General features: G+C 42.7%; 2 protein-coding genes across 3 annotated transcripts in view; both read left to right on the forward strand.

Moving 5' to 3' along the window:
- The window catches only part of cenpf (centromere protein F), a 32915-nt gene extending 12096 nt beyond the window's left edge, over positions 1 to 20819 (forward strand). The window contains exons 14-34 of the mRNA XM_083759289.1: positions 189 to 1014; positions 1558 to 1764; positions 1998 to 2206; positions 2684 to 2813; positions 3354 to 3548; positions 4591 to 4835; positions 5196 to 5475; positions 5825 to 5998; positions 6309 to 8061; positions 8828 to 9117; positions 10018 to 10126; positions 10552 to 10757; positions 14014 to 14232; positions 15054 to 15197; positions 15602 to 15791; positions 16379 to 16476; positions 16676 to 16726; positions 17073 to 17967; positions 18248 to 18550; positions 19438 to 19532; positions 20363 to 20819. Of these exons, the coding sequence (XP_083615415.1) occupies positions 189 to 1014; positions 1558 to 1764; positions 1998 to 2206; positions 2684 to 2813; positions 3354 to 3548; positions 4591 to 4835; positions 5196 to 5475; positions 5825 to 5998; positions 6309 to 8061; positions 8828 to 9117; positions 10018 to 10126; positions 10552 to 10757; positions 14014 to 14232; positions 15054 to 15197; positions 15602 to 15791; positions 16379 to 16476; positions 16676 to 16726; positions 17073 to 17967; positions 18248 to 18550; positions 19438 to 19532; positions 20363 to 20464 (6721 nt within the window). The 3' untranslated portion in view covers positions 20465 to 20819. The remainder of the gene's footprint in view (positions 1 to 188; positions 1015 to 1557; positions 1765 to 1997; positions 2207 to 2683; positions 2814 to 3353; positions 3549 to 4590; positions 4836 to 5195; positions 5476 to 5824; positions 5999 to 6308; positions 8062 to 8827; positions 9118 to 10017; positions 10127 to 10551; positions 10758 to 14013; positions 14233 to 15053; positions 15198 to 15601; positions 15792 to 16378; positions 16477 to 16675; positions 16727 to 17072; positions 17968 to 18247; positions 18551 to 19437; positions 19533 to 20362) is intronic.
- Positions 20820 to 26605: 5786 nt separating this feature from the next.
- Positions 26606 to 27157, forward strand: part of abcc4 (ATP binding cassette subfamily C member 4 (PEL blood group)) — a 43622-nt gene continuing 43070 nt past the window's right edge. For both annotated transcript variants that reach the window (XR_014568936.1, XM_083759626.1), the window contains exon 1: positions 26606 to 26873. Coding sequence is in view for 1 of the 2 variants with exons in the window: in XM_083759626.1 (XP_083615752.1) it covers positions 26797 to 26873 (77 nt within the window). In the remaining variant the exon portion in view is untranslated. The remainder of the gene's footprint in view (positions 26874 to 27157) is intronic.

A 27157-nucleotide genomic window follows, 5' to 3' on the forward strand; every position in this document is an offset into this window, starting at 1 on the left:
ACCGATGCTAACCCAGTACATGGGAACATCTCTGGTGGGTGGTTGTCTGAATTTATACGCCCCTTGTATAGATGGTAACCTTTCTACTGTTGGGTCTTTTTTTTTTTTAATGAAGAAAAAAAGAAAAGCCTTTTCTGCATCCTTTGCATTATTTCTGTTTTTGATTTCCATTTATCTATCTATTCAAGGACTTTGAGTGAACTGCAGGACCAGAAGATCAAATCCCAACAGCTCTCCAACCAGAACCAGGAACTGAAGACCAGTTTGACCTCCAGTCAGAACCAGTTGTCCGAAACAGAGAAGAATAACCAGGAACTGAAGACCAGTTTGACCTCCAGTCAGAACCAGTTGTCTGAAACGGAGAAGAACAACCAGGAACTGAAGACCAGTTTGACCTCTAGTCAGAACCAGTTGTCTGAACTGGAGAAGAACAACAAGGAACTGCAGACCAATCTGGCCTCCAGTCAGAACGAGTTGTCCGAGATGGAGAAGAACAACAAGGAGCTGAATACCAATCTGACCTCCAGTCAGAACCAGTTGTCCGAGATGGAGAAGAACAACAAGGAGCTGAATACCAATCTGACCTCCAGTCAGAACCAGTTGTCCGAGAGGGAGAAGAACAACCAGGAACTGCAGACCAATCTGACCTCCAGTCAGAACCAGTTGTCCGAGATGGAGAAGAACAACCAGGAACTGCAGACCAATCTGACCTCCAGTCAGAACCAGTTGTCCGAGATGGAGAAGAACAACCAGGAACTGCAGACCAATCTGGCCTCCAGTCAGAACCAGTTGTCCGAGATGGAGAAGAACAACCAGGAACTGCAGACCAATCTGGCCTCCAGTCAGAACCAGTTGTCCGAGATGGACAAGGCCCACCAGTCCCTGCTGGAGTGGAGAACCCAAAAGGAGGGTGTGATTAACAACACAGAGGCTGTGCAGAAAGACCTGAATGACAAGATCAGTGAGTTGGAGAAGAGCCTCGAGCTGCAGGACCAGACCAGCCTTCAACTAAAGGTAATTGTTTTGTGGCACCTTTAAAAAAATGTTTGCGTCAATTCCCAATATATAATTGCCCAAAATAGCTGATCATCTCCAAGTTAACAACGTGCCCCTATATCGTTTATTTTCCGGTGCGTGTTTAAGTATAAATGATGCATAATAACTCTGTGGCTATAGTAGATATTTAGGTTAATTTGAGATTTGGAGAGTAAGTAACTACTTGTTCCGAAGCATCTCCCATAAATCTGTTATTTCTTAACAGTCTTCAACTGTTTGGCTGTATGCAGAACAGCAGCAGAATAGGTTTAGAGCCATTATACCAAAATATCATGATTTTACATATCGTCTCTGAAACCTCATGTCCAAAATGGTTACTTTTAAGGATTCTAATAAAAAAATTGCACCATGTTTAGAGTGGGGGAGAAAAAAACCCCACACAAAGTTAAAATTTGGAGAATACTGTAGATAAGATCTTTCGGCCCGATATTGACAATTATGGACAATTAGTCTTTCATGCTTTAATCCCTGATGTGTGCTGCTGTGTTCCTGGGGGTGCAGGAGCATGTGTCAAGCCTGGAGGGGGAGAAGGCCGGTCTCCTGAGCACTGTGGACTCCCTGAAGGGAGAGCTCCTCATCAAGTGCACCGACCTAGAGGAGAAGAGCCACCAGTATAAACAGCTGCAGTCTGAGCTGTCTGAGGCCCGACACAAACACTCCAAAGACCTGGACAACGTCCGCTTGCAAGTCACACAGCTTGAGGCACAGGTAGGTCTGTCACCAGTAGGACATTTTACTTGAAGATGAATTGTCACTCAAATAATTGCGAATAATGATTCAATTGTGTCGGTGAACATTATTGGAACATTGTGAATACAATATAATAGATGACTGATGCCTCAGGCTGGCCTCCTAAAGTCCGAGATCCATATTGCAGGCTTCCGATGTTGATCCCGAGATTATGCGTTATTCCACATATCTTTTTCTTCCCATGTGAACAGGTGAGAGATTTGGAGGTCCGTCTGGCCCAGGAGGTCGTCCGGGCGGAGCAGGCAGAGAGGTCCACCTCGCAGCTCCAGGAGCAGCACCAGGTGGTGTGTGAGCTGGTCTGCTCCAAAGACCAGCTGATAGACATGAGCCAGTCAGAGATCACACAGCTCCGAGACAGACTCGCCCAACTCACTGTGCAACAAGAGGAACAATACAGCAGGTTATTATTACACACTCGACTTCATATGAACTTGACCAGAGTACTTGGTCTGCTCTTTTTTCCACCTACAATTTACAATTCAGGCATTTAGCAGACGCTCTTAATCCAGAGCGATTTACAGTAAGCAAGAACAACACATGGTAATACATCAAATACATAGAAATGGTCATCAAGAATCATAAGCAAGCCAAGAACCTAACATCTGTCTAACAGTAGAATATCTGTACAGTGAACAGAGTGAAGCTTCAAGCTATGACTATATAAAATGCAATCTAAATTAATACGTTTAGCCTTTTCATATGCCTGTAAGGTCGTCATGGGTAGTGCAAGTGCTAAGAGCTAAGATGGAGTCTGAAGAGGTGAGTTTTCAGACTATGGTGGAAGAATAAATATCTACACTAGTCTCGCGAACCAGACTATCCACAATTTCAGCAACTGCAGCTCCTAAAATGCACATGTTCTGTTCGTGTCTCCCAGGCTGAGTGAGGAGAAGGCTGCGGCGCTCAGACACTGTGAGGAGACTGTAACAGCAAAGAACCTGGAGGTGGAGCAAGTCAAATTCAGTGTGGAGAAAGTTCAGCAGGAGTTCCTGTTTGCTAAAGATCAGGTTAGAACAACAAGATCATACCTCGTTTCCATATAACTGAACGTCATATAATTCGACCCCCATGTCCATTCAATCCAGGGGAACCTCTGTGGTCTCCCATGTGTTTGTAATACTCCTCATTCTGTTTGTTTCCTGTACGGAATGGAATAAAGTAGTAGGGCTGTCATGTTTACAAATTTAAGTTGATGAATAATTGTCACACACATAATTGCGATTAACAATTTAATTGTGTTTTTGGCATTGAACATTGGAAGATGTGAATAAAAACTTAATTTCTGTTTGCCTTTTAGGCTTCGTAAGGAAGACGTTTCCAAAGAAATTACTTTCAGGAAAAAAAATGTGCTGCTATTTTTGGAAAATGTTATATTTGAAAATGTATGAACATTTTTCTTCATGTAAGCGATTATGAGGAAATTAGGTGATAATTGTGACAGGCCAAATGAGTAGATTAAAATGAATAAAGAATAATAAAGGAGAAATACCCATTCAAATCTAAATATCTGTGATGAACGAGAGGTTAACATAATTTAATTCATTCAGGTGACCTCGTTGGAATCCCTCCTGAAGGCACAGAGGTGTTTGACAGAAGAGCTGCAGGGGCAGGTTCAGACCCTGACCTCCACCAAGGAGGAGCAGAGGAGAGCCCTGGAGGTCTCCTCGGAAGGCCTCAGACACCTAGAGGAGGAGCTCAGAGTGCTGCAGGAGCAAGCCCAGGAGAAGACCAGGGAGGCTGAGGTATACACAGGAGTATGATTTGATTTTGGACAAAGAAATACAAGTAAGGAAAGGAAAGGTACTACGGTATGTTTACCCAGGGTAACTGGACTAAGCTCAAGAACTTGTTTACAGCCAGGCCCTGCTCATAGAACATTTCATGGTAGAGGTTCAATGCCTTGTCCAGGAATGTATAGGAATAAAGGGACACAAAGAGACGGATACAGAAATCTCCATATATGGGCATAAAAGGGACACAGACAGATGGTTGGAACGGTTACTCTGACACGGGTACAACGGGTATTGCATAGCCGGGTGGGGCATGGATCTCTAACTTCCATCGTTACTGTCTCGGTGCTCTACAGCCGCGCGCCACTCTAGTTTTATAACAATTTAAATAAATGTGTTTACTGTATTCCTATTTACTTGCGCAAGTAATAGTTTTCATTTTCGTATGTCGCCGTTCTTGATATGGCAGTGGTGTCAGATTACATACATGTATACATGGGGGCATTACCTTTAATCCTCCCGACACTAAAACATATCGTCATAACGTCACCATCGAAAACCAATTACACCCTGGCATTGTGTCCTTTAATCCACATCTTTATTACGTCATCATTGAGAGCTAGTTGTACCAGTTATACCCTGACGTCATATGCTGCTACGATACATACGCATCAAACGGGGCATATGCAAAGTAACCACAGTATACCGCTAATCAACTTACAAATTACATTTACATATACAGAGGCATTTGAGGCATTTCTTTTATAGATAGAAACTTTTACCATACTTCACAATACTACTTTTTTACCTCCAAAAACTAGGCACGTAGCAAATGGCTAGACCTAATAATTCAATATTTCAAACGTTCTTTCACAGAAGCTGAGATTTGACAGTTTGTAGCGGTCGACAGTACTTGCACGCTCTGCTTGCGCACTAGTAGGCCATTTATGGCCTACTAGTGTGTATGTAATGTTTCTAAACATTGCATATATTGCAATACTTCAAGTGTATCTACGTACCTGAACTTGACTAACGACTAAATCAACTGATTCAGACCCTCCAGCGTTCCCAGGCAGAGGAGAAAGACAACCTTCAGGGTCAGATCTCTTCTCTGCGAGAGGAACTCATCACCAGTAACGCTGCAGCAGAGACACTTCCTGCCCTGAGGAGTGAGCTGGACACGGTCAACCAGGCCTTCACTGACCTCCAGAAGTCTAAAGACACTCTGGAGACAACCCTGATGGAGAAAAGTAGCCTGATGTCCGCTCTGGAGAGAGACGTCCAAGAGATCACCGACAGGTAGCCCTCTCATGATATTATATAATAGCCTAACCGCAGTTATTTTGCAGTATTGTCAGAATCTTTCCCATTCATGTATAAATTAATCCTTTGAAATTTTGCAGAAATACTGTAGGTGAGCTTGTAGATCAGCAATTTCTGCTGTTTTTCTTTAGATCATAGTGCATTATTTATTTTGATTATTGGTACCAGTCATTTTGTGCAGTTTTTGTTTATAAAGCATAAAAGGTAAAGTAATTTAGATTTTTATGTATAATTCTTTATATTTCTATGCCAAAAACACAAATCGATCACAATTATTTGTACAACAATTTATTGTCAACTAAAATGTCATGACTGTGACTTTATTCCTATCAATAGATTGAACAGAGAGTCCGAGAACCACTTGCTGGAGCTGAAAAACTCCCTCAACCAACAGAAGAACCTTAAGGAGGCAGAAAGCGCTGCCAAACAAGAGCTGTCCTCTCGTCAGACAGAGAACAAGACGCTGAAGACCACGCTGTCTGCTGCCTCCAGCGGTCTGCAGGACAGAGACTCCAAGATAAAGAGTCTGAAGGACAAGCTGAACGCAGCAGAGGCAGTGCAGAACAAAGCATCAGACTCCCTCAAAGAGAAGAGCGTCTCCATGCACAAGATCAAGGTGTGCTTAATGGTTTTGTAAAGCAGTGGTCCTTGAAGTGGTTCCCTGCAAAATGTTGAACAGTTTTACTACTATCATATTTTATTCAGAAATGCATGGTATTTTTGAAAATGTTTAACAACACAAATCTTCTCTTATCAAGATCCTTGGCACAAAATCGTTCCACAATGGGGGTCCACAGCCAAATCATTATTTAGGGGTCCTTGACATGAACATTTTTGAGAACCAGTGATGCACACATACGGATATTTGTCCTAGATAGACTTATCAGCCTGTGTTGTTTTGGCCACTTGACTTTAGAATATGTTCAAATTAAGTATTTCTATATACTGTACATCTTCCTATGCAGGTCCAGATGGAGATGTTACAGATGGATCTAGAGGACAATGAGACGGCCATGAATGCCTTTGAGAGTCAGGTGGAGGAGCTGAATGGAACCGTATCTTCTCTGGGGGCTCAGTTAGCAGAAAGCCAGACCCAGAGGTCTGCCATGGAGGCCCAGGTGGAGGACAGTCAGGCCCAGGTACAAACTAATTGTAGTGTTGATATAGAGAATTAGAAGCCAAAGAAATTGCTGATCTTGAAACTTGTGTGTTGCGTTGTGAGCTTGAGGATCAGCTATTGTCAGCAAAGAGATGTAGTGTAGGTGTAGGGATAAAAAGAGCGTCCAAAGTAGTTCACCAAGTAGGCTATAGAGGGTTTAAGTGATAAAAGATGATACGATTATATTCGACCCATTTCATAGTCGGCTTTAGTCACACTTTTTGAAATATCTTCATTTGAGAAGTACACTTTCATCAAAGTTCTTCTAAATCCTGAATGCTTGTTTTCAGGTTTCTGTCTTGGAGTCGCGGCTATTAGATGTTGAGTCCCAGAATTCCATCCTCGAGTCTCAGTTTGTCACTGCCAGAGAGGAGCTGTTTGAGAGGACCTGTGAAGAGTCCAACAAAGTGAACCTGCTTCAGGAGAACGTCGCTACGCTGGAGTCCAAACTGAACAAGCTAACTGAAGAGAAACAGCAGGAAACTGAGGCGAGGACATGGTTAACTGAGAAACAAGTCCAACTTGAGGCAAATCTAAACCTACTCGATCATGAAAAAAATGAGCTGGCGACTGACCTTAGTCAAATAACTGAAGAGAAACTTAAACTGGAAACTCACTTGAATCAGCTAATTGAAGAGAAGGGACAACTAAAAGCTAGCATGGACCACGTCACTGCAGAGAATGGCAAACTACAAGTTGGTCTCGACCACGTCACTGAAGAAAAGGTCCAATTACAAGCTAGGCTGGACCACATCACCGAAGAGAAAGTCAATATACAAGCTAGCATGGAGCACATCACCGAAGAAAAGGTCCAACTGCAAGCCAATCTCGACCACATCAATGAGGAAAAAGTCCATCTACAGGCTAGCATAGACCACATCACCGAAGAGAAAGTACATCTACAAGCTAGTCTTGACCACTTGACTGAAGAGAAGGTCCAACTACAATCTAGCTTTGACCAAATCACTGAAGAAAAGGTACAATTGCAAGTTAATCTCAAACACATCACTGACGAAAAGGTCCAATTACACGTTAGACTGGACCACATCACTGCAGAGAAGGGCCAACTACAAGCTAGCATGGACCACATCACTGCAGAGAAGGGCCAACTACAAGCTACCATGAACCATGTCACTGCAGAGAAAGGCCAACTACAAGTTAGTCTCGATCACGTCACTGAAGAAAAAGTCCAATTACAAGCTAGGCTGGACCACATCGCAGAAGAGAGAGTCAATCTACAAGCTAGCATGGAGGACATCACCAAAGAGAAAGTCCACCTACAAGCTAGTCTTGACCACTTGACTGAAGAGAACGTCAAACTGCAAGCTAGCATCAACAACATCACCGAAGAGAAGATCCAATTGCAAGCGAGCATGGACCATGTCACTGCAGAGAAGGTCCAATTACAAGTTGATCTCGACCACATCACTGAGGAAAACGTCAAATTACAAGTTAGAATGGACCACATCACTGAAGAGAAGGTCCAGCTGCAAGCTAGTCTCAACCACATCACTGAAGAAAAAGATCAACTACAAGCTGGCATGGAACACATCACCGAAGAGAAAGTACATCTACAAGCTAGTCTTGACCACTTGACTGAAGAGATGGTCCAACTCCAAGTTAGCATGGCCCACATCACTGCAGAGAAGGTCCAGCTGCAAACTAGTCTCAACCACATCACCGAAGATGAAGTCCATCTACAAGCTGGTATTGACCACATCACTGAGGAGAAGATCCAACTACAAGCTAGTCCTCAGAGAGCTGCAGGCGGAACTCCTGGCTTGAGCTTGTATGAGGAGTTCCAACAACTACAAGCTAGTCCTCAGAGAGCTGCAGGCGGAACTCCTGGCTTGAGCTTGTATGAGGAGTTCCAACAACTACAAGCTAGTCCTCAGAGAGCTGCAGGCGGAACTCCTGGCTTGAGCTTGTATGAGGAGTTCCAACAACTACAAGCTAGTCCTCAGAGAGCTGCAGGCGGAACTCCTGGCTTGAGCTTGTATGAGGAGTTCGACCACACAGAGACTAAAGTAATGGAACTTGGTGGTAAGTGTGGTTCATAACTACCGTTGACATATGTCATAAGTTAGTCATCATGCTAGTCATTGGTCAATGAGGAAATGTGTCAACTGTAGTTAGTATCTAGATTAGGTTGTAGTCTATTTGCTTAGAGACCAAGTACATGTTTTATACACCTTATCCTTAAAGCCCAGGCCTGGTATAGTATCTAACTTCCATATTGTGACATATTTCAGTGTGAAGCCGAATAGACATAGGCAAGACATAATGTATTGTATATGTCGGTCATTTCTTTGTATATTTGTCAATAGTGTCATTGTCCCTGTGCATTATGGTTTGTTTACAAATCCTAAAATGCAAACAAATGTATTTTTATTTATATTTTCCAATGTTCAATTGCAATAATTTTTTAAGACTATTAATCTCTAATTAAAATGTAATTATTTTGTCAGAATTTGGAGGATAGCCACTTGAGATACAGCATCTCATTTTAGAGGGGGGTCATAACTACAGTATACACACAGAAACATTACCAACACCCCAGCCCTCAACTCATTTTAAACTTGTCTAATAAAAGTCAGAAATAAACTAGTATTAAAAGCATGAGCAGGTTGTTTCAAAATGTGAATACAAGGAAGTCCTGAAGCGGCCAAGACCGGTAACTGATCTGAGATAAAGGGGAAGATTATTTCAGTCAAATGGAGCTTTTTACTGGAACTGGTCTCCAGTTTTAAAATTGAATGACGGCATTAGTCCATGTTCTAAACTATGTAAATGTGTTGATCAGCCACAGACGGCGCCCAGCTCCAGTGTGTGGACCAGATCGGACAACAAACAGTCACACAGTGTGACCTGGACCACAGCAGACAAACGGTCACACAGCTGGAAGTAAAGCTCCAGAAGCTGCACTCTCAGTTGGACATCCTGACCTCTGACCTCACGCTGAGGAAGGAGCTCAGCGCCGAGCTGGACGCCAAAGCCCACGACTTGGAGGCCACGGTTCAGACAGCCGAGGAAAAGAGAGCAGAGATGTTGGATAAACTGAACACTGTCCTGGCGGTGAATGAACAACTCACGGACCAGGTAGAAGCGAACATAGTTTCACTGATTTTCACTAGGGCTGTCAATCGATTAAAATATTTAATCTGATTAATCGCATGATTGTCCATAGTTAACTGTGATTAATCGCAAATTAATCGCATATTTTGTATACGTTCTAAATATACCTTAAATCAGTGGTTTTCAAGATTTTTCATATCAAGGCCCATTATTTATTCTGCATTTGAGCCATGGACCACCATTTGATGACATTTAGCCTTCCAGACCCAAACTAAAGAACTGTATTGATGTTGGCCAATGGTACCATTACGAGAGATAAGAGGCCATGTTGATCAAAATAACATGTTTTCTAAGTTTTCTAATTGTGTAGACTCACTGGGAGAGAGAGAGAGGGGGAGAGAGGCGGGGCTCACTGACTGCCTGCATTCACATGCATGCATCTCTCAACCATTCTGTCAAACTTCAGTGCGTTAATCGCGCGTCAAAATAATTAGTGCCATTAAAATGATTGTGACTGAGTTAACTAGTTAATAGTGCGTTAACTTTGACAGCCATCATTTTCACTGAATATTGCAGAGTGTAAACAAAGCCTGGGTGATACATCGCTATGGTCGATATATCTGTTGTGCGGCAGACATTTACAGGAAATGTATTTTAAAGTGAACTTGTGAGGTTTTTGAAAATGTGTTTCATTCAGATTGCTTTCAGATTTTGCACACTTGTTTTTCTTATTTAAGTATCATAGGTAAAAAACATCAGTGATCGGTTGTCTAGGATTATATACAGTGTGGATTCTGGTCCTTGAAATGACACATTTTGAGAATCTCTGCTCTAAGCCAGTAAGACTCCATAATTGGGGTCGGCGTGAGACATGCTGTAGTAAAGATATGGCTAACGCGGTGCTGTGTGTTCATATACGTGTAGGTATGTGAGCTGACCGAGGAGAAGGGCGATTTGACGTTACAGCTGCAGACTGCCACATCCCAGCTATCTGATGCAATGGAGAGACCAGAAGGTCTGGAGATGGAAACAGGTAAATTTGAAGCTCGAGACTGACCTTCTGAAAAGTTTTGAATATACACTATGGGGCTGGGCATTTTTTTAATTCTTATTATAACAAAGCTCAACATTAAATACGGTATTCTAATATTGTTACATTGAACATAATTTTTCAATCATTTATTTCATGCGTGGACTTGCAACTTGTCTGCACACAAAAGACTTGAAAATGACCCCAGAAGTGTTTTTAAAGTGAAATACTCCTTCACCCAAGTGGTCACCGTCAGCTGGGTGGGCAAACGGGGGCTCTGCACCAAATCTCTTAATCGAAAGATATGCAATTTTGGGTGGTGGGCAGATCGACTATTTTCCACGAATGTTCGCCCACCAGAATAGGGATGCTAGGGTTATTTCCCTCCTGATCATCGATGAATGTGATCCGTCCATGATGATGTGCAGGTGGCTGGGAGGAGAAGTTCCTTCAGCAGCAGAGTGAGTTGAAGAGGGTTCGCTCTGAGAAGGCCAACCTGGAGCGTCACATCCTGGGCATGGAGGTGGAGCTGGAAGCCCTGCAGGAGCACAAGAGCAGGCTGGAGGTGGAGCTGGAGAGCCAGCGGAGGAGGTGTTCAGCCATGGAGCAGCAGATACAGGCCTTCCACACCGAGGTGAGCATTTATACTGCACTACACCTAGCAGATACAGGCCTTCCACACGTGGTTGTGTGGGTGTGGGTGGGGGTGGGGGTGGGGGTGTGGGTGTGTGTGGCAGTCTTGCTATGGTTCCAGCACTGAGCAGTGTGCAGGAACCAATATGACTCCACACAGAGCAATTTGTGGTTCCTGCCGACAGGGCCTTTAAAGGCTTTGGGTTCCCTGTGCGATGGTGCCATACATGATGTTACAATTTCACTCATCTTTATTGCTGCTATGATGCGGTATAAAGGGATAAATGCAATGTATATAGAGCAGGGGTCTTCAACAGGGGCTCCAGGACCCCTAGGGGGTCCTCAGAGTTACTACAGCCAAATCTTTGTGTGATAGGATTAGTTATTTTTAACCACTTGACCCCTAGCATCCCTATTCTGAGGAGAACTTTAGCCAAAAATAAATAAATAAATAGGGGAGGCTGCATTGATTGATTGAAATATTTATTAACAGTTTGTAGAATTTACAGTACAAGCACAAACTCAATACAAAGACTGTTAACTGAGTGGACGACCCGATTAAGCATTACACTTGTTTACAACAGGGTAAACAGGGATTCAGATTTTACAGAGGCCAGTTTCGAATTGCAGCCATCCGTAGGTGCCCTTTGAGAGCGGTTTTGAAGGAGTCAAGGGATTCACATGTCTTAATGACTGTTGGTAGGGCGTTCCACATTTTGGTGGCATAGGAGCGAAAATAATTTAGTCCCTTGTTTGTGCCGAATCTGGGTTGTACATGGTTTGTTGCACTCCCTCTGGTGTTGTGGGTGTGGACTTCGTTTACATTAAGGAAGTATTTAGACAGGTACATGGGTATCTTGGTGGTGTCGAATCTTGTGGACCAGACCCATTGCAAGATGCTGTACTCTGTCGTCGACCCTAAGCCATCCCAGCCTGTCAAAGTGGGCAGGGGTGAGGTGGGTTCGGGGGGTGAGGCCAAGTAGGAGCCTGACCAGTTTGTTTTGGGAGGTCTGGAGCCTTGTTTTAAGGGCCTTTGAGGTGCTGTGGTACCAAGAGGTGGATGCATAGTCAAAGAAACCTTGTACGAGGGCTCCTGTTAAGGTCTTCAAGGTTTTTTTGCTGACCAGTGAGGAGATCCTGTAAAGGAATCTTGTTCTTTGATTGACATTTTTTATTACGTTGGTGGCCATTTTATCACCGGAAAGATTGGCCTCCAGGATGGTAGGTAATTTGATCTTTTCGTGTGATAATATTGTCACCCACTCTAACCAAGAAGCCATCTGCCTTGCTGAGATTACTATTTGATCCGAAGAGGATGGATTCAGTTTTTCCCAGGTGTAAGGATAGTTTGTTATCAGCGAGCCAGGTGCAGATTCTACCGAGTTCAGAGCTGAGGGTCTTTTCAACCTGCAGTTCGTTCCTGTCCGAGACCAGCAGAGCTGAGTCATCTGCGAACAGGAACAAGTTGCAGTCACAAGCTGAAGTCATGTCGTTAACATATTTTAGGAACAGTAAAGGCCCTAGTATGCTTCCTTGTGGGACGCCACAGCTCACTGGGAGGGGAGGGGACAGTGTTCCGTTCACCTCCACCATCTGTTCTCTCCCCTCCAGGTAGGATTGCATCCAGCTCACTGATGTGCTATCAAAACCAATAGCTTTAAGCTTGTTAACCAGTATGGAGTGGTTCACGGTGTCAAAAGCCTTTTGGAGGTCCAGCATGACCATGTCGCAGTATTTTCCAGCGTCCACCTCGTGTTTGATGTGGTCGCTCAAATAGAGGAGGCATGTGTCAGTGGAGTGGGATGTTCTGAACCCAGATTGGAACTCGTACAGCAATTTATTAGTGGCAAGATACTTTTCAACCTGTTCATAGACTATTTTTTCCATCACTTTCGAGATGGAGCTTAGAATAGAAATAGGGCGGTAGTTGCCGGGTTCTAATTTACTCCCTTTTTTGTACAGGGGGGTTACTTTGGCCAGTTTAAAATCTTGGGGGACCTGTCCCTGTTTGATGGAGAGGTTTACTATGTGGGTGATGACTGGAGCTATGGAAATGGCTGAGTCTCTGAGAAATTTGGAGGGAATGTTGTCATGGCCAGTGGCCTTGTGGGGTTGGAGGGCACTCAGTTTTTTAAGTACCTCAGTTGTTACCATTGCCATTTTAAAATCATCTTTACAAACACCTAGGTTTTTGCAGACTGGCTATTTTCAGCAAAGAGGTTTGCTGTAAAAAGCAGTGTGAAAAGTCAAGTTTACTACAGAAACTATTGACGGTTTGAATGGTTAAATGTCTGAAATATCCAAAATGATAGCTTCACAATCACAAATCTATGAAAAGGTTTAATATGCGACACAATATGTAATGAGGGGCTCCCTGCCTCATTTCTTGGGCATAAAAATAAATGTTGAAGACCCCTGGTGTAGAGGAAAGGCACACACACAGACACATACACACACACACACACACACACACACACACACACACACACACACACACACACACACTGTAGCTGCTGGCTACCTGCCAGGGCAATAAGGCAATGATACGGTGCTGCATGTCTCACATGGTAACGTGCAGCATCAAAGCTTCTTTCATTGTACAACATCCACAGGGCTCAGTCATAATGTTACACACATGTACCCCCGTGTCACCACCATTTAAGACACTTTGGATAAAAGCCTCTTCCATACATTTTGTATGGCGTTCCCAACGACAGGAAATCAGCTGTCGGCAAACCGCTTTATTTGCCATTCCCAAACACGCAGTGTTTGGTTTGCCGCGGGGCTGGAATCAACGTGCTCCCTCGCCAATCCGTCTCCGTTGGGTTCCCGGTGACAATAATGTGATTTTGGGACATGGTGATGACTCGGTGGAGAGGAATAAGATAGGCTTGTCACTTGTGCTTGATGTCAAACGGCTGTGTGACAGAATAGTGTTACTCAGCTCAACCAGACAGACATAGCACTAGTCCTATTTCCTGTCCATAAATAGAAGAGAATGAGTTGTGTGACTATGAGTGAGTGTGTTAGTGTGTACGTGCATGTGTGTGAGTGTTTGTGCGTGTGTACACACACGCACGCACGCATGCACAGTGACAGTATTTGTGCCAATGATAACTATTAACAAAAGCTTGTGACTGAATAATAACTTCATTGGATCCAGTGAAGCACAGGTTATTTTTTTCTTTTTTACATTTCTTGAAAAAGTAACCGTTTATTATTTGGAGTTTGACCTGAAGGGTGTGTGATGTGCGTAGACGGGCGAGCTGCGCTCTGCGCTGGCCTCCTGCGTGGAGGAGCGTGACTCGATGCAGCAGGCGGCTGCGCAGTGGAGAGAGCAGATCCATGGCCTGGAGAGGAGCAACGCTCACACCAGACAGCTCCTGACCAGCCTGGAGGAGGACCGCCAGGCCGAGACGAGGTGCTACCAGTCCTCTCAGAGCAGCCTGGACAGACTGGAGAAGGACAAGCAGGAGGTCAGTGGTGTTTCTTCAGTGTTGATTTAAGTAAATGTATCAATACTGCAACATAGAATGACTCTGTTGAATGTGCCATTTCAAATATTTGAATTGAATTAGATTTTAATATATTTCAAAATCTTTAGAAAATAGCAGATCTACAGTCAATGTACTTAAGTACAGTACTTAAGTAAATGTACTTAGTTACTTTCCACCACTGTGTTTCTTAAAACATGGATGACTCGCATGGTTTTACAGTATATTGTCGCTGTCGGGCAGATTTTTTTTCTTCATAAATTAACACCTTACTTTGTCACACTGTATAGGCTGCTCTTATTTTCCATTTTCTATCCATTCTATTCTATTCCATTTTGTCCATCTCCATTCGATTTGAAAAACTTATTTGATTAAAGTTTCTATTTGACTATTTATGCAAACAAGTAAATGTTTCAAAATGGCTGATCTACACGGTCATGTTGCTACGTGTTGTGTTGTGATGTAGTCATGTAGATTGGATATTTTTGAAAAAGTTTATATTGATGCATCGGTAAACTTCAGATTATCTAAAGTCCAATAAAAAGGCTGTAGACATAACTAGGCCCCTTGAAGGCCAGCGCTGTCATGTCTGTCCTGGAGAGCTCTGACGTGTCTTGACCTTGATAAGCACAGCTAGGGTGCACACTCTTGTAATGGTAAATGCTTTAAAGCTCTACTTTATCCCATAAAAAAAAAAATATATATATATATATATATATATTGAAAAGTGGTTAAAAGTATATGACGTAGTCTCATTATATCACAATAGAGATTAATAATATGAATACATTGCTGTTGTGCAGCTGGGGCAGCAAGTGGCGCTGTTGGAGCAGAGCATCTCCCAGCAGAGCAGAGAGATGGATGAACTTGTGACACGACTTCACACGGTCAGAGAGGACGAAACCTCTGCCAGCTACAACTCTGAGACAATGCTGACCAAAATCCAGGTGAACATTAAATATGAAAGCCCTGCTCATTATGTTAGGGTGGTATGGCTCAGGGTAGAGGACAAGGTACAGCAACTAGTTGCAAAGGGCCTTGTCTTCAAGATAGTCAAGGGACCAGTTCCCACCTACCTACCCAAAACCACTATAAAAGATTTATAACTGGACCTAGACAAATCTTTTAGCTTCTCAAAGGTTTGCCCATACCCTGGGAGGACAACAAAAGAAGCTGGAATGTTTGGAATGTAACGTTAATCTCTCTCTCTCTCACACACACACACGTTAGCCACCCTGTAAATTACATTTCTATAACTAGTGAGTTATTTTGTTGCTTTGTAATTGCTGTAAGCTGATATAATATGATTGACAAGATTGACTTGTTTCATCCATTGTTGTTTTTCTTCTAGACTCTACAAGGAGAGGTGAGTCGTCTGTCTCAGTCTCTGGAGTCGTCGCTGCTAGAGAAAGGAGAGATAGCGTCTCGTCTCAACTCCACCCAGGAGGAGGTGCAGCAGATGAGGGATGGCATTGAGAAGCTGAAGGTCCGCATAGAGTCGGACGAGAGGAAGAAGAAGACCATGGGAGAGCTGCTGAAAGGTTCTACCAGCTTTATAGTGTTGCTGTCGGGCGGAAACGTCTTATCTCCATTTCTTTACTCGTCTCCAGCCGACAAAGACGATATCTTACATATAATGACGACATCCGTATCAGTAATTAGGCAGCCCATGTGTCCTGATTGATAAACCGCTGTAACGTGTCGTGCCTCAATTTGGGCATGTCATTTATTATATGTGGAAAAATGTAAAACAATTCTCATACCATATCTATCAAGTATCAACATTAGTTGTTTATTTAAAGTTATTGGTCATAACATTGCTATCTACAAAATTGGGATTGGACCCAAAAATCTGGCATTGGTCAGACTAACTGAAACGGTCCAACATTCAGTCAAATGCAAACATAACGTGGTATTCCCTGAAAGCAGCGCAATACTCAGTGTGTGTGTGTGTGTGTGTGTGTGTGTGTGTGTGTGTGTGTGTGTGTGTGTGTGTGTGTGTGTGTGTGTGTGTGTGTGTGTGTGTGTGTGTGTGTGTGTGTGTGTGTGTGTGTGTGTGTGTGTGTGTGTGTGTGTGTGTGTGTGTGTGTGTGTGTGTGTGTGTGTGTGTGTGTGTGTGTGTGTGTAGATGCCCAGAGGAAGTGTGACACCCTGCAGGACAGAATTTATGCTCTGGAGAGGGAGAGAGAGGAGGCTGAAAACAGCCTGGAAGAGGCTGTCTTACAGGTATTCAATCACACACAATGATTTAAGTATAGATTATTCTAACTAGAGACAGACCACCATATCGGTCATTATTTCAACAATTACAATTCTTGTTATTAGTCTTTAGTTATTATTGTCTTTGTTTGTAAGTTAAATTACATTTCATCCAGCAAGAATGTATTTCAGGCATTCATAATGTGTAAACCCATGTTTCTTTCAGGCTGAGATGGCCAAGGCTGAGCTAGAGGAGAATGAAGAGGAGAAGAGAAAGGTACAAAAACGATGTTACAACAATATGTCATGTTTTTTTTAATCAATGATACACAAGAAATGGTAATATATTGTGACTATATCACCAGCTAGTGGTGTTGTTGGCACCTGTAGCTGAGATGTAACGCCATTGTTCCACCGCACATGTAAACAACACTGAAGCTGTGCACAACCACCCGGCGCAAACACGCAGCTTCGCACTGTGTTTCAATCTTGCAGATCTGCAAGTTCTCTGAGGGTCCTTGACATACAAAGTGTTGAGAATCACTGATCTGATCTATTTTGCCTTTCTCTTTACTCCTCCTTCACTCTTTCTCCATGGTTCTTTTTTTTTCTTTTTTTTCCAGTTGGAGGAGGAGAAGCGATTTCTCCTGGAGGAGAAACTGAGTCTGGAGAGACAGACGGAGACGTCAAACAGACAAATGGAAGAAGAGGAAAGAAGGGTGGAGGAGCTGGAGCGAGGGATGAGGGAGTACAAAGACAGGCAGGAAGAACAGGTGGATGGTCTTCAGGCGCAGTTGGAGGAGATGGAGAAAGAGAGAGGGAGACTCCTGGTTGAACGAGAGGAGTGGGACACAGAGAAACGGCGAGCGGATGACGAGAGGGAGAGGCTGCAGAGTCGCCTGGAGGAGCTGGAGAGAGAGGTGGACAGAAAAGAGGAGGAGAGAGAGAACCTGCTCTCTGCTCTGTCTTCAGCGGAACTAGAGAAGGAGAGAGCGGAAGAGGAGAGGAGAAAGACGGACGAAGAGAAAGAACATCTGCAGTTAACTCTGCAGGGGGAGAGGGAGCTGAAGGCCTCCCTGCAGGAGAAGAGCCAGGAGGCTGCAGAGCTGAAGGCCTCCCTACAGGAGAAGAGCCAGGAGGCTGCAGAGCTGAAGGCCTCCTTGCAGGAGAAGAGCCAGGAGGCTGCAGAGCTGAAGACCTCCCTGCAGGAGAAGAGCCAGGAGGCTGCGGAGCTGAAGGCCTCCCTGCAGGAGAAGAGCCAGGAGGCTGCAGAGCTGAAGGCCTCCCTGCAGGAGAAGAGCCAGGAGGCTGCAGAGCTGAGGTCTTCTCTGGGAGACAGAAGCGAGGAGATGGACGAGGTGAGGGAGGCTTTGGAGGAGAAGAGCAGAGAGTCGGATGAGAGCGTGGATAAATACTGCAGCCTGATGCTCAGGGTCCACAGCCTGGAGGAGACCAACGACAGCCTGACCGCACGCCTGGAGCACCTCACGGCTAGCCAACAGCCGGCCAGCGCTAACGGTACGCCTGTCACAAATTAGTACTTTATTATTATGGTTAGTAAATCCATCTGTTCTACCAGCTAAAAACATTGTGAGCTTATAGATCTGCTATTTTACTTTTGTCCCATACATTAAATTAAGTATATGACCTTTTTTACATACCTGATATTTACATACATTATTGATTATTATTGGGTACCAGTCATTGTGAGTCGTGTCTTTGTGTATTTTACAAAGTGTAAAAAGCAAACAAAAAATATACATTTTTGATGCCACTAAAAATGTCATGATCGTGACAGGCAGTGCCACTGTTGCTAAACGGAGACGTTCAGAGAGGCTGTCGGCCTCCAAACAGCAGGAGGTGCTGCTGGCAGACGACAACACCGAAAACACAGCTCCACCAGCGGTGGCCGAGGGGGATCGCCGTACTCCTCAGAGGTCGCCTCTAGGGAAACGGGGTCATGGCGGGGTCAAGAACACCCCGACTAAAGCCAAGGAGGCCCTGCAAGACCTCGCCAAGAGGATCAGAGACAACGTTTCTACGGCAACCACAGTCGATGACGAGTTCAGGCCGGAAGGACTTCCTGAGCTGGTGCAGAGAGGTCAGTATTGAGGCTGATAGAAAAGAGCTGATCTGCATCTGATGTGGATTATTATTATTTGGATTCATCCATAGAAGTCTTCTATGGAAGGGAGCATGTTGCACAGTGAAAATAGCAGATCGACATGCATACGTGTCGCACGGCAACACTTCTTCTCTTTTTGGTTATTGGTTATTTTATTATATTAAATATTTGAAGTCGTCAAACTAGCAATATAAATGTGTTCAATTTTCCATAAAACTCTACTAATCTTTGCTATTTTATACAATATAATCTGGAGTGGAGTCTGGTATTTTGTTTTAAAATACAATATTTTGTCAGGGCCGTCTTCCATTCTGCAATGTCTTCAACTGGTTAGATCTATGGCTACCAAAACAGAATTCTACATATTGTGCTAATTGTTTATGAAACATAGTGCTAGTGTAGCCTCCTTTCAAGCTGTTTCACAAATCACATATGTGAAATCCTAATATTATTAGGATTTGGCCTACATTCAGTTGTGACATTTTATTTTGCTTTAATCCATGGGCTTTAGAAAATAGCTGAACTACAAGCTCAAGCTTGTGGATCTGCTCATTAATAGACACTCTAGACGTCTACTCTAAATCTGCCTCTCATTGGTGGGCAGTTCAGAAACCTGCCTACCAATGAATGACGTCATCGATGGGGATTCCAAGCCTTCTCATAATCTTATAATGAGCAATTAGTGAGGACTAATTAATAATTATATGAAGATAAGATTAAAAATAGGTGCTCTTTTGCTGACTTTGACAATGAACCTGCTTTTACAACACAGGATGATAACTAAGACAACAATGAGATAAGAGTGGTATACTAGTCAAAAGTCAGTAACAAATGGGTGCTTCTTTAACTGTGTGTGGTGTCAGGTTTCGCTGACATCCCGATGGGTGAGGCCAGTCCGTTCATCATGAGGAGAACCACCGTGAAGAGACGTAGTCCTCGTTCATCTGCTGACAACAAGGTGAGACTTCCAGTTCCTTCCTAGTGGTTCTCGAAGTGGGCTTGTGGGCATCGTAAGCTTGTAGATCGGTCTATTCGGGAAATCATATTTTCTCTAAAAGTTGTGAAAAATGTTACGTTAAGTATAATCTTCTCTTATAGCTTGTACATCTGCTACATCTACGTTTTTTTTGGTAAATTATCCAGCATTTTTGGAACATTTTAAATAATTTAGATTATTTTTTTTGTTACATAAATCTTCTCTTCTGGGGGGGGGGTCCCTGCCACAAAACATTTTCAAATCCTATCGTTTTGAGAAATGAGGCGCAAATCTTGCTTGTTTTGACCCAAAAAGAAGACTGAGATATTTGCGTTCAAAAAGCTGACCTGACCTGAACCCCACAGATAGTCTAGATTGTATTGTGAAGAAGGTGTGAGACACCAGATTCAACAATACAAATTAAATTAAAGCTGTTATCAAAGAAAACTTGGGCTTCCATAACACAACAGTGCCACAGGCTTATCACCTCCATGCCCCGCCCCATTGATGAAATAATTTCTTCAAAAGTAGCCCAGACCAAGTATTGACACAAAACACCAAGATTCAAACAAAAAAGGTTTTAAATATTTCACTTTACGCACAATCTAGAATAATTATGAAAGTTTCACTTTTTGAATTATATTACGGGGGAAAATTAACTTTCCATAATATTCATATTTACACTAATATAAGTGACCTGGTCCTTGACATGAAAATGATTGATAACCACTGGTCCTATACAGTTCGCGCAAATGTGACTTTCTGTTTCTTTATTTGTTTCTGTCCCTTCCTCCATATTGTTCTGTCTCCAGGTGTTGGGGTCCCTCCAGAGTCCCTCTGTCATTGATGGCTGTAATGATGGCGGGAAAGCCGAACAAGATGGGCACCAGGAGGAGAACTGTCACGTTCAGTAAACACACAAACACATCTGAACCTGTCGCTGTCATGTGGAAACATTGTGTCCGATCCGAACAACATCACCTGCCTCTTTTGTAAATTACCCTGTAATACAATCAAGCCTAATAGTAGAGTGTTGGTGTGTACAAATGGCACGCCTCACATTTATGCTGAAGCATAATTCACCATGATGGTAATGTAAAACATCACTGCGTCTCACTAAAGGCAGCTAAATGAATCTAAGAACATCTTCCCTGTAAATATTGTGTATGTTTAGATGTCTCAAGAACCTCTGTCCTGTAAATATTTTCTATTTTTAGAAGTCTTTCAAGTCAACATTGGCTGCACTGTTTTCATGTATTCGTTTGAATGTTTTTTATTGCTGTATTTTTTGATTTTTTTTAATGTGTTTTTTTTTAAAGATTTTTTTAACATTAACCATCGTTGTTTTGTTTGCTTACATTTTTGGGCTTTTTCCTAACTTATTGATGGGTGTACAGAGACACAAAACACAGGAGGGGAGTGACATTCAAGCAGATAGTCCATCCAGCGAGGCCCATGTGGTATATGCAAACAATTCAGCAATCGGTTCACCCCATCACAAACGTTCATACATTATGTCTCTGTTTAAAAAACCTGCAAATAACACTTGAGTTAATCTGTCGTACATTCATTGTAACAAACTGCTCCTATTTGATATTGTCCATTTTTATCATTATTCGCTGCATCCAACTTGAGAAGTTGAATGCATCAAGTTACTTAATCTTGTGTCATAATAACAAACTGTTACATTTTAGTTTTTGTCTGTCATATGCATCTTAAACAGAATCCATAACATTGATGGTTCTCAGCCCCTTCAATGCTTGCTGTGGAATAAAAATAGCATGATTCTGTGAGTGACATCTTAAATATATAGGATCTAATGTTTCAATTTCAGCTACTGTATACAACTGATAAGTTTGCCAATAAATCTCATTGGAAAAGAGGAGTTTAATGTTTTGTTTTGAAGCTGTCAATTGTGTTCTCAGTATTTTAATCTAATCTCATGTCTGAAAGTATTTATAACTGTCAAAACTGTTGTGATTGTGAATTAACAACAATATACATTATGTTATGTTTGAATGAATAGTTTATTTTGATCTTTTTTCAGAGACATAACATTTTCTTTTAAAGAAGTGAGGGGTGCTCTTATCATCTTACAACATCGAGGACAAAACAAACATTAAACTCTGTTAATTGTTAATGGCATTTAATGTTTGTTAGTGAAGAAACAAACTATGTTTCAATGTCGGGTTATAACTGGCTGTCGATGGTGACGTAATTAGGATATGTTTCAGTGAATTAATGTCTATGTATACATGTATGTAATCTGAATCTTTACGTCACCATCAAAAGACGGTTATAACAGTTGATACATATCTTAATTACGTCACAATCAATACCTACCAAGCATACACATGCATTCGTACCAGTAAGACCACAATACTTGCGCAAGTAAATAGGATTTTAACTCCGGGTCTGGGGTCCATTACACTAAATCTGTTCAGATGGGGGATCTGCATCCAAATTAATTGGGGATCCTTGACATGAAAAGGTTCGAGAACCACTGACTGACTTAAAGTATATGAGATTAGATTTAGCCCAGTATGGGGTCGGCAGTGAGGAGAGTGGGAACAGAGGGGGAGGTGGAAACGGGGAAATGCGCTTCTCTCTCAGCGGGTCTTTTATATTGGTACAGGAGCCACCTGGCCTGTTGTTTATTTATAGGATATTCTTTCCTGTGTGAGTGTGATGTGAATATTGACATAGGCGATTTTTGCCACTGCTAGCGGGGGGTAAGGGTGGCAAAGGAAATATAATATATGAACATATGAGAAATGTATTATTTTTAGTGCACCGCTCCTTGTGCGTGGGTTTTAGGGGTACCAAACACATTTTGGAAGAATAGGGGGACAAAACGAGCATTACAGGTTGTATTATAATACAATTATACATTCTCCATATACATTATTATTGTAGGCCCTCTTATACGTGTACACATCTGTGAGAAGTTATAGAATATAAACTATACATATATATATAAGCTGTGTGGTGGGTAAAATTCATATAACATTGTGGTATTGATTAATTGAATGACATTGCAGTTATGACATCAAAATAAAACAAAGATATACTTTGTGTGTGTGAGTGAGTGAGTGCAGTGAGACAGTGAGTGAGTGGATGATTGAGTGAGTGAGTGAGACAGTGAGTGAGTGCTAGGGAGAGATAAACAGATAGGGACAGGGACAGATGAGATATACTAAATACATTTAGAGGAAACTGGATGTCAGCACAGCATTATGTCTATTATCAGACAGACCATAGTTTGGTTTAGTTGGACTTCTGGTTTTGCTTGTTTCAGTTCAGTCTGAAACAATGTAGCTGCTGATGGCTTGACTTTCTCACTAGGTCTCTAGTGTGGGATTGATTACTGTAACTGACTGAAACCACATGAAACTTGCAAAGGAGAGTGTGTGAATTAAACAAAATAGTCATACTCACTGTCTCACTCACTGTCACCAGCTCAGTGGCCTTGTGGTTACAGTGTCCGCCCTGAAACTCGGAGGTCAGGGTTCGATCCCCGGCCGGGTCATACCAAAGACTGTAAAAATGGGACCCAATGCCACCCTGCTTGACACTCAGCATCAAAGGGTTGGATTGGGGGTCAAATCTACTAATCAAATGATTCCTGAGCGCAGCTCACCGCTCTTGGAGCGGTGAAAATGCGGAGAACAAATTTCACTGCGGTAATGTGTGTGACAAATCTTACGACTTTGACTTTGATACTTTATAGTTTATATTATAGCCTGCAACGGCTGGATTACTCCAGGGTTATGGTGTAATCTTTTGTATTACGGTAAAGTGTATATACAGCCTACCAATACTTATTGCGATTGCAGGTGATGCAATCAGTGCTGCAGAGCAGGTCTTGTCCAACCCTGTAGATTTTTGGAATTAAGCCAGGTCGTATTTACTATGAAAACGTACACCCCCAGGCATGACCATATACGGTCATGCCTCATGACACCATCAGGGATGGAGATCCCTGATACCATAATATTGGCCAGCAACTACATCTGACCTCAAACCCAGTGGAACTTTTTGCAGTGATTCTCAACCCGTTTAATTTCAAGGACCCCCCAGTTTGATATGTATTAGTCTACGGACCCCCATTTAATGGCAATTCTCTGAGACCCCAATTTGTATTGTAAAAGCAATGTTAATTTAACTCTGAGAGTGTGAACCAAATGGTTCCATTTGTGAGAGTTACAGACTCAGAGTTACAGACTCTGTTACAGAGAGTTACAGACTCATAAGGGCCCATTTGGTTCCAAACTATCATTTAGCTGGGGAACCCCTGGAACTGCCTCAAGGACCCATGGGGGTCCCCGGACCCCACTTTGGGAACCACTGACTTAGATCTCCATATGCTGGAGCTGACCTGTTCTAAGTAGGTACTTACCAGTACAATAGTACCTACTGTAGGTACTATGGCCCTATGAGAGCATGCACATGACATCATCATAACTATATGCGGTAACGCCTATACTGAGTGGTAAAAAACTACTTTCTGGTCTTGACAGCCCATACATCCAAACAGAAAAGTCCTATTAAACGACCTATTCTGTACAGTACAACTGAGAAGAAATCTGGGAAGACGGAGCTGGTGACTAGTTGTTACTTCAGGGTATGCAGTATGCAGGAGGAGACTCAGGGATGGATTAACCCCCTCAAGGGCCCCTGGTACGGTACATGTTTTGGGGCCCCCCTAGCGCGCGTGCGCACAGAATTTTCGAGTTTTTTGTGTTTTCATCAAATTTTTGACATAAATTTAACAAAATCAATGGCCAATGAAGGTCCCTGTCACGGGGCAGCCGTGCTGATACGTGCACATACACTGATGGAGAACAATGCACACACCTAAACGGCAGTTTCACCAATTTAACTAACTTTGCTGGCCGACTTGGAAAACTGTTGAAATGGACATGAGTGCATATCTTTATTGTTGTAACTCACAGTGAATTGTAAAAGAGAACAAGTACTTTGCAGGTATTGTCACAGCATATCTTACTGCTGTCATGTTGTAATTATTATGCAATTTTTTAGTTTTCTAAGTTTATTATTTTCTTAATATATATTTGAGTAAAAGGTATATTTATGAGTTGAAGTTCCGTCATTTCCGGTGCTATGCCCATATATGGTTTGCATCGCTGATGGTTCACAATCATTGTTCCACTTCCGTTCCGTAGAGATGCCGGGCGGTTTGTTTACAGCGTGTTGCTGACCAACAGTGTTGCTGTGTTTATGGGCACTTCAGAGGGCAAAGATGTCCTTTCATTCCCTTCGGTTTATGCAGCAGCGCCAGTGAGGTGTGTTTGTTTCCTTTCTGCATTTGTTATTGTTTCTTATAATGTTTCGGTATTGTTTGGTTCTAATCTGAATGTTCGTTTTATGCTTTATTTTACAACAGTTTGACGTTGTGGATTGATTGTTTGGCAGACAATAAATCTACCAGTGATAAAAGAACTACCTTGCCTCGTTCTTATGTTTTCTATTTATCTTGATGTTGGGTAATGTATCTGAAAGGTATTTGAATTGGTTTAGTTAAACTAAGTTAATTGTGTAAGTTAACTCATGGGCCATAGTTTGCCTTATTTGAGATAAGTGGTTACCAATTACTTCTGTGTATTGGTATGGTCTCACCCAGTATAAAAGGGAGGCTGCAGGATGCCGAGGTTCAGTAGTGGCTTGGGCAACAAACGGGTAACATCCAGGGAGAGCTGCTATATAGGGGTCCCTTTTTGGAAGGGTTTATCCTAATAGAGTTTCTCAAGTTCTGGGTTTGGTTTCCTATTTGCTTTCAAGTAATTTTCTGTCTTTTGTAAGTTTAGTTTGTCAGGCCTGTGTTTCCACTGTGAATAACCTGCATCGGGGAGAAATAAAACACCCAAGGTATTGCTGGAATCTGTCACTTTTTGGAGCCTTGGCCACTTGGCCAACTTTACAGTCCCCATGAGCTTTTTTCAGGGCCTCAAACCCATTACAGAGCATTACGTTTTCCCAGAAGGGCCCCTGCGAGCCAAGGGCCCCTGGGCCACGGCCCCAATGGCTAATAGACTAGTCTCCTGTACTAGAGACTATACTATAGTCTGCAATCTAAAGCCTTTTCCTTCCATGACAATTCTGAGGCCACATGGCCATGCATATGTAATCTACACTGCGGGCTGTAATCTTACAAACACTGTAATCTTATTCTTAACAACAAATGTGTTTTATACTTGACAAGTTGCCTTCAATGCCTTGTATGACTGATGATAACCTCCTAGCTGATGACTGACTGACCTGCCCTCCATTATGCAGAAATTGCAGATAGTCTAAAACCTTTCACCTATACACGTTACTATGAGTCAGAAGTCAACTTCAGTGCTAAGTAACTCCTAATTCTATGCTGTGTACAAGTTATTACACATCAAAACCAATGGCGTGCGGAGTTAATTGTTTTCAAACCAATCGCGTGAAGTCGAGGAGGACTTCGGGGCCCGGGGGCTTGGCTTGTCCTGCGCTCACTATCCCATATCCCGGAGGGCTGGACGAGTGGTCGTGCTGCTGTGATTGGCTGGTTTTGGCAAAGAAGCTTGCATCACCATGCTTTCCCTTTTCTTCCCCAGTGGCAATATGAAAGCCACCAGTACACTAACAAGTTATATAATATATATATTGTTGAGAATATTGACTTTTGTCTTTACTGGCTTAGTTACTTCGTTCCAGTTCGGCTTTAGTAATACTAGTAAAGAAAAATGAGGTATACATAATTAATATGATCATTATTGTAGCTACATTTCATATACATAAATCCAAATTTGGCATTCCAAACCTTTTAAGAAAGCTGCATGTCTTACAAGAACGGTTGTTTTGTGTTCACTCGATTTAATGTTTTCTCCCTGTTCTATCTATCTATCTATCTAGTTCTAGTATCTATCTAATTTCTATCTATCGTCTGTCTGTCGTCCTAGCAACCGAATGAAACCAACCACAACTCGACCTCCCTCCGGGCTATGGGACGTAAGATGTTCGGCGGAGAGAGAGGGAAGTGGGAACAACCGGGGGGGCCGGGGAAGTAGCAGCTCTTTACAGACAGTACAGTACAGTACAGTGCAGTGCATGACAGGCAGACAGGCGGTCTCTCAAGCACCGCCGTATAACATGTGCCTACTACAAAGTTACACAACAAGTGGTTTCCGTTCAGGAGGAAGAATAAGTAGAGTTCACAAGTGGTCAAGTGGACGGTACCCGAGAAGTTCGGAGCACGATGGAGAAGCTGAAGAAAGATGCGAATAAGACGAACCCCGCTGCCACAGCCAGCCTTTTCTCCCAGGTATTCTTCTGGTAAGTCACCAACACGGTACACGACAATACTGCAGCGGACCAGCGGTGAAGAGTACACTCATTTTACAATGAGCTATTTCAGTTTTCTTTGACCTTGAGTTTAAACCGAGATGTGCTGTTTTACCGTGTCATGTTAAGCGTCCTGTGATGGCGCGATAACAAGGAGGCTTTGCCGGGCGGCTCGCCCAAGTTTTCTTTGCCAATTTCCAGTGACATTTCCCTGCTGAATCATTACGTAGCCTAGTGACCGAAGAGTAGCAACACGCACACTCATTAATATAGGT

This window comes from Protomyctophum parallelum (genome assembly GCF_964188405.1).
Source record: "Protomyctophum parallelum genome assembly, chromosome: 2".
Classification (NCBI taxonomy): domain Eukaryota; kingdom Metazoa; phylum Chordata; class Actinopteri; order Myctophiformes; family Myctophidae; genus Protomyctophum; species Protomyctophum parallelum.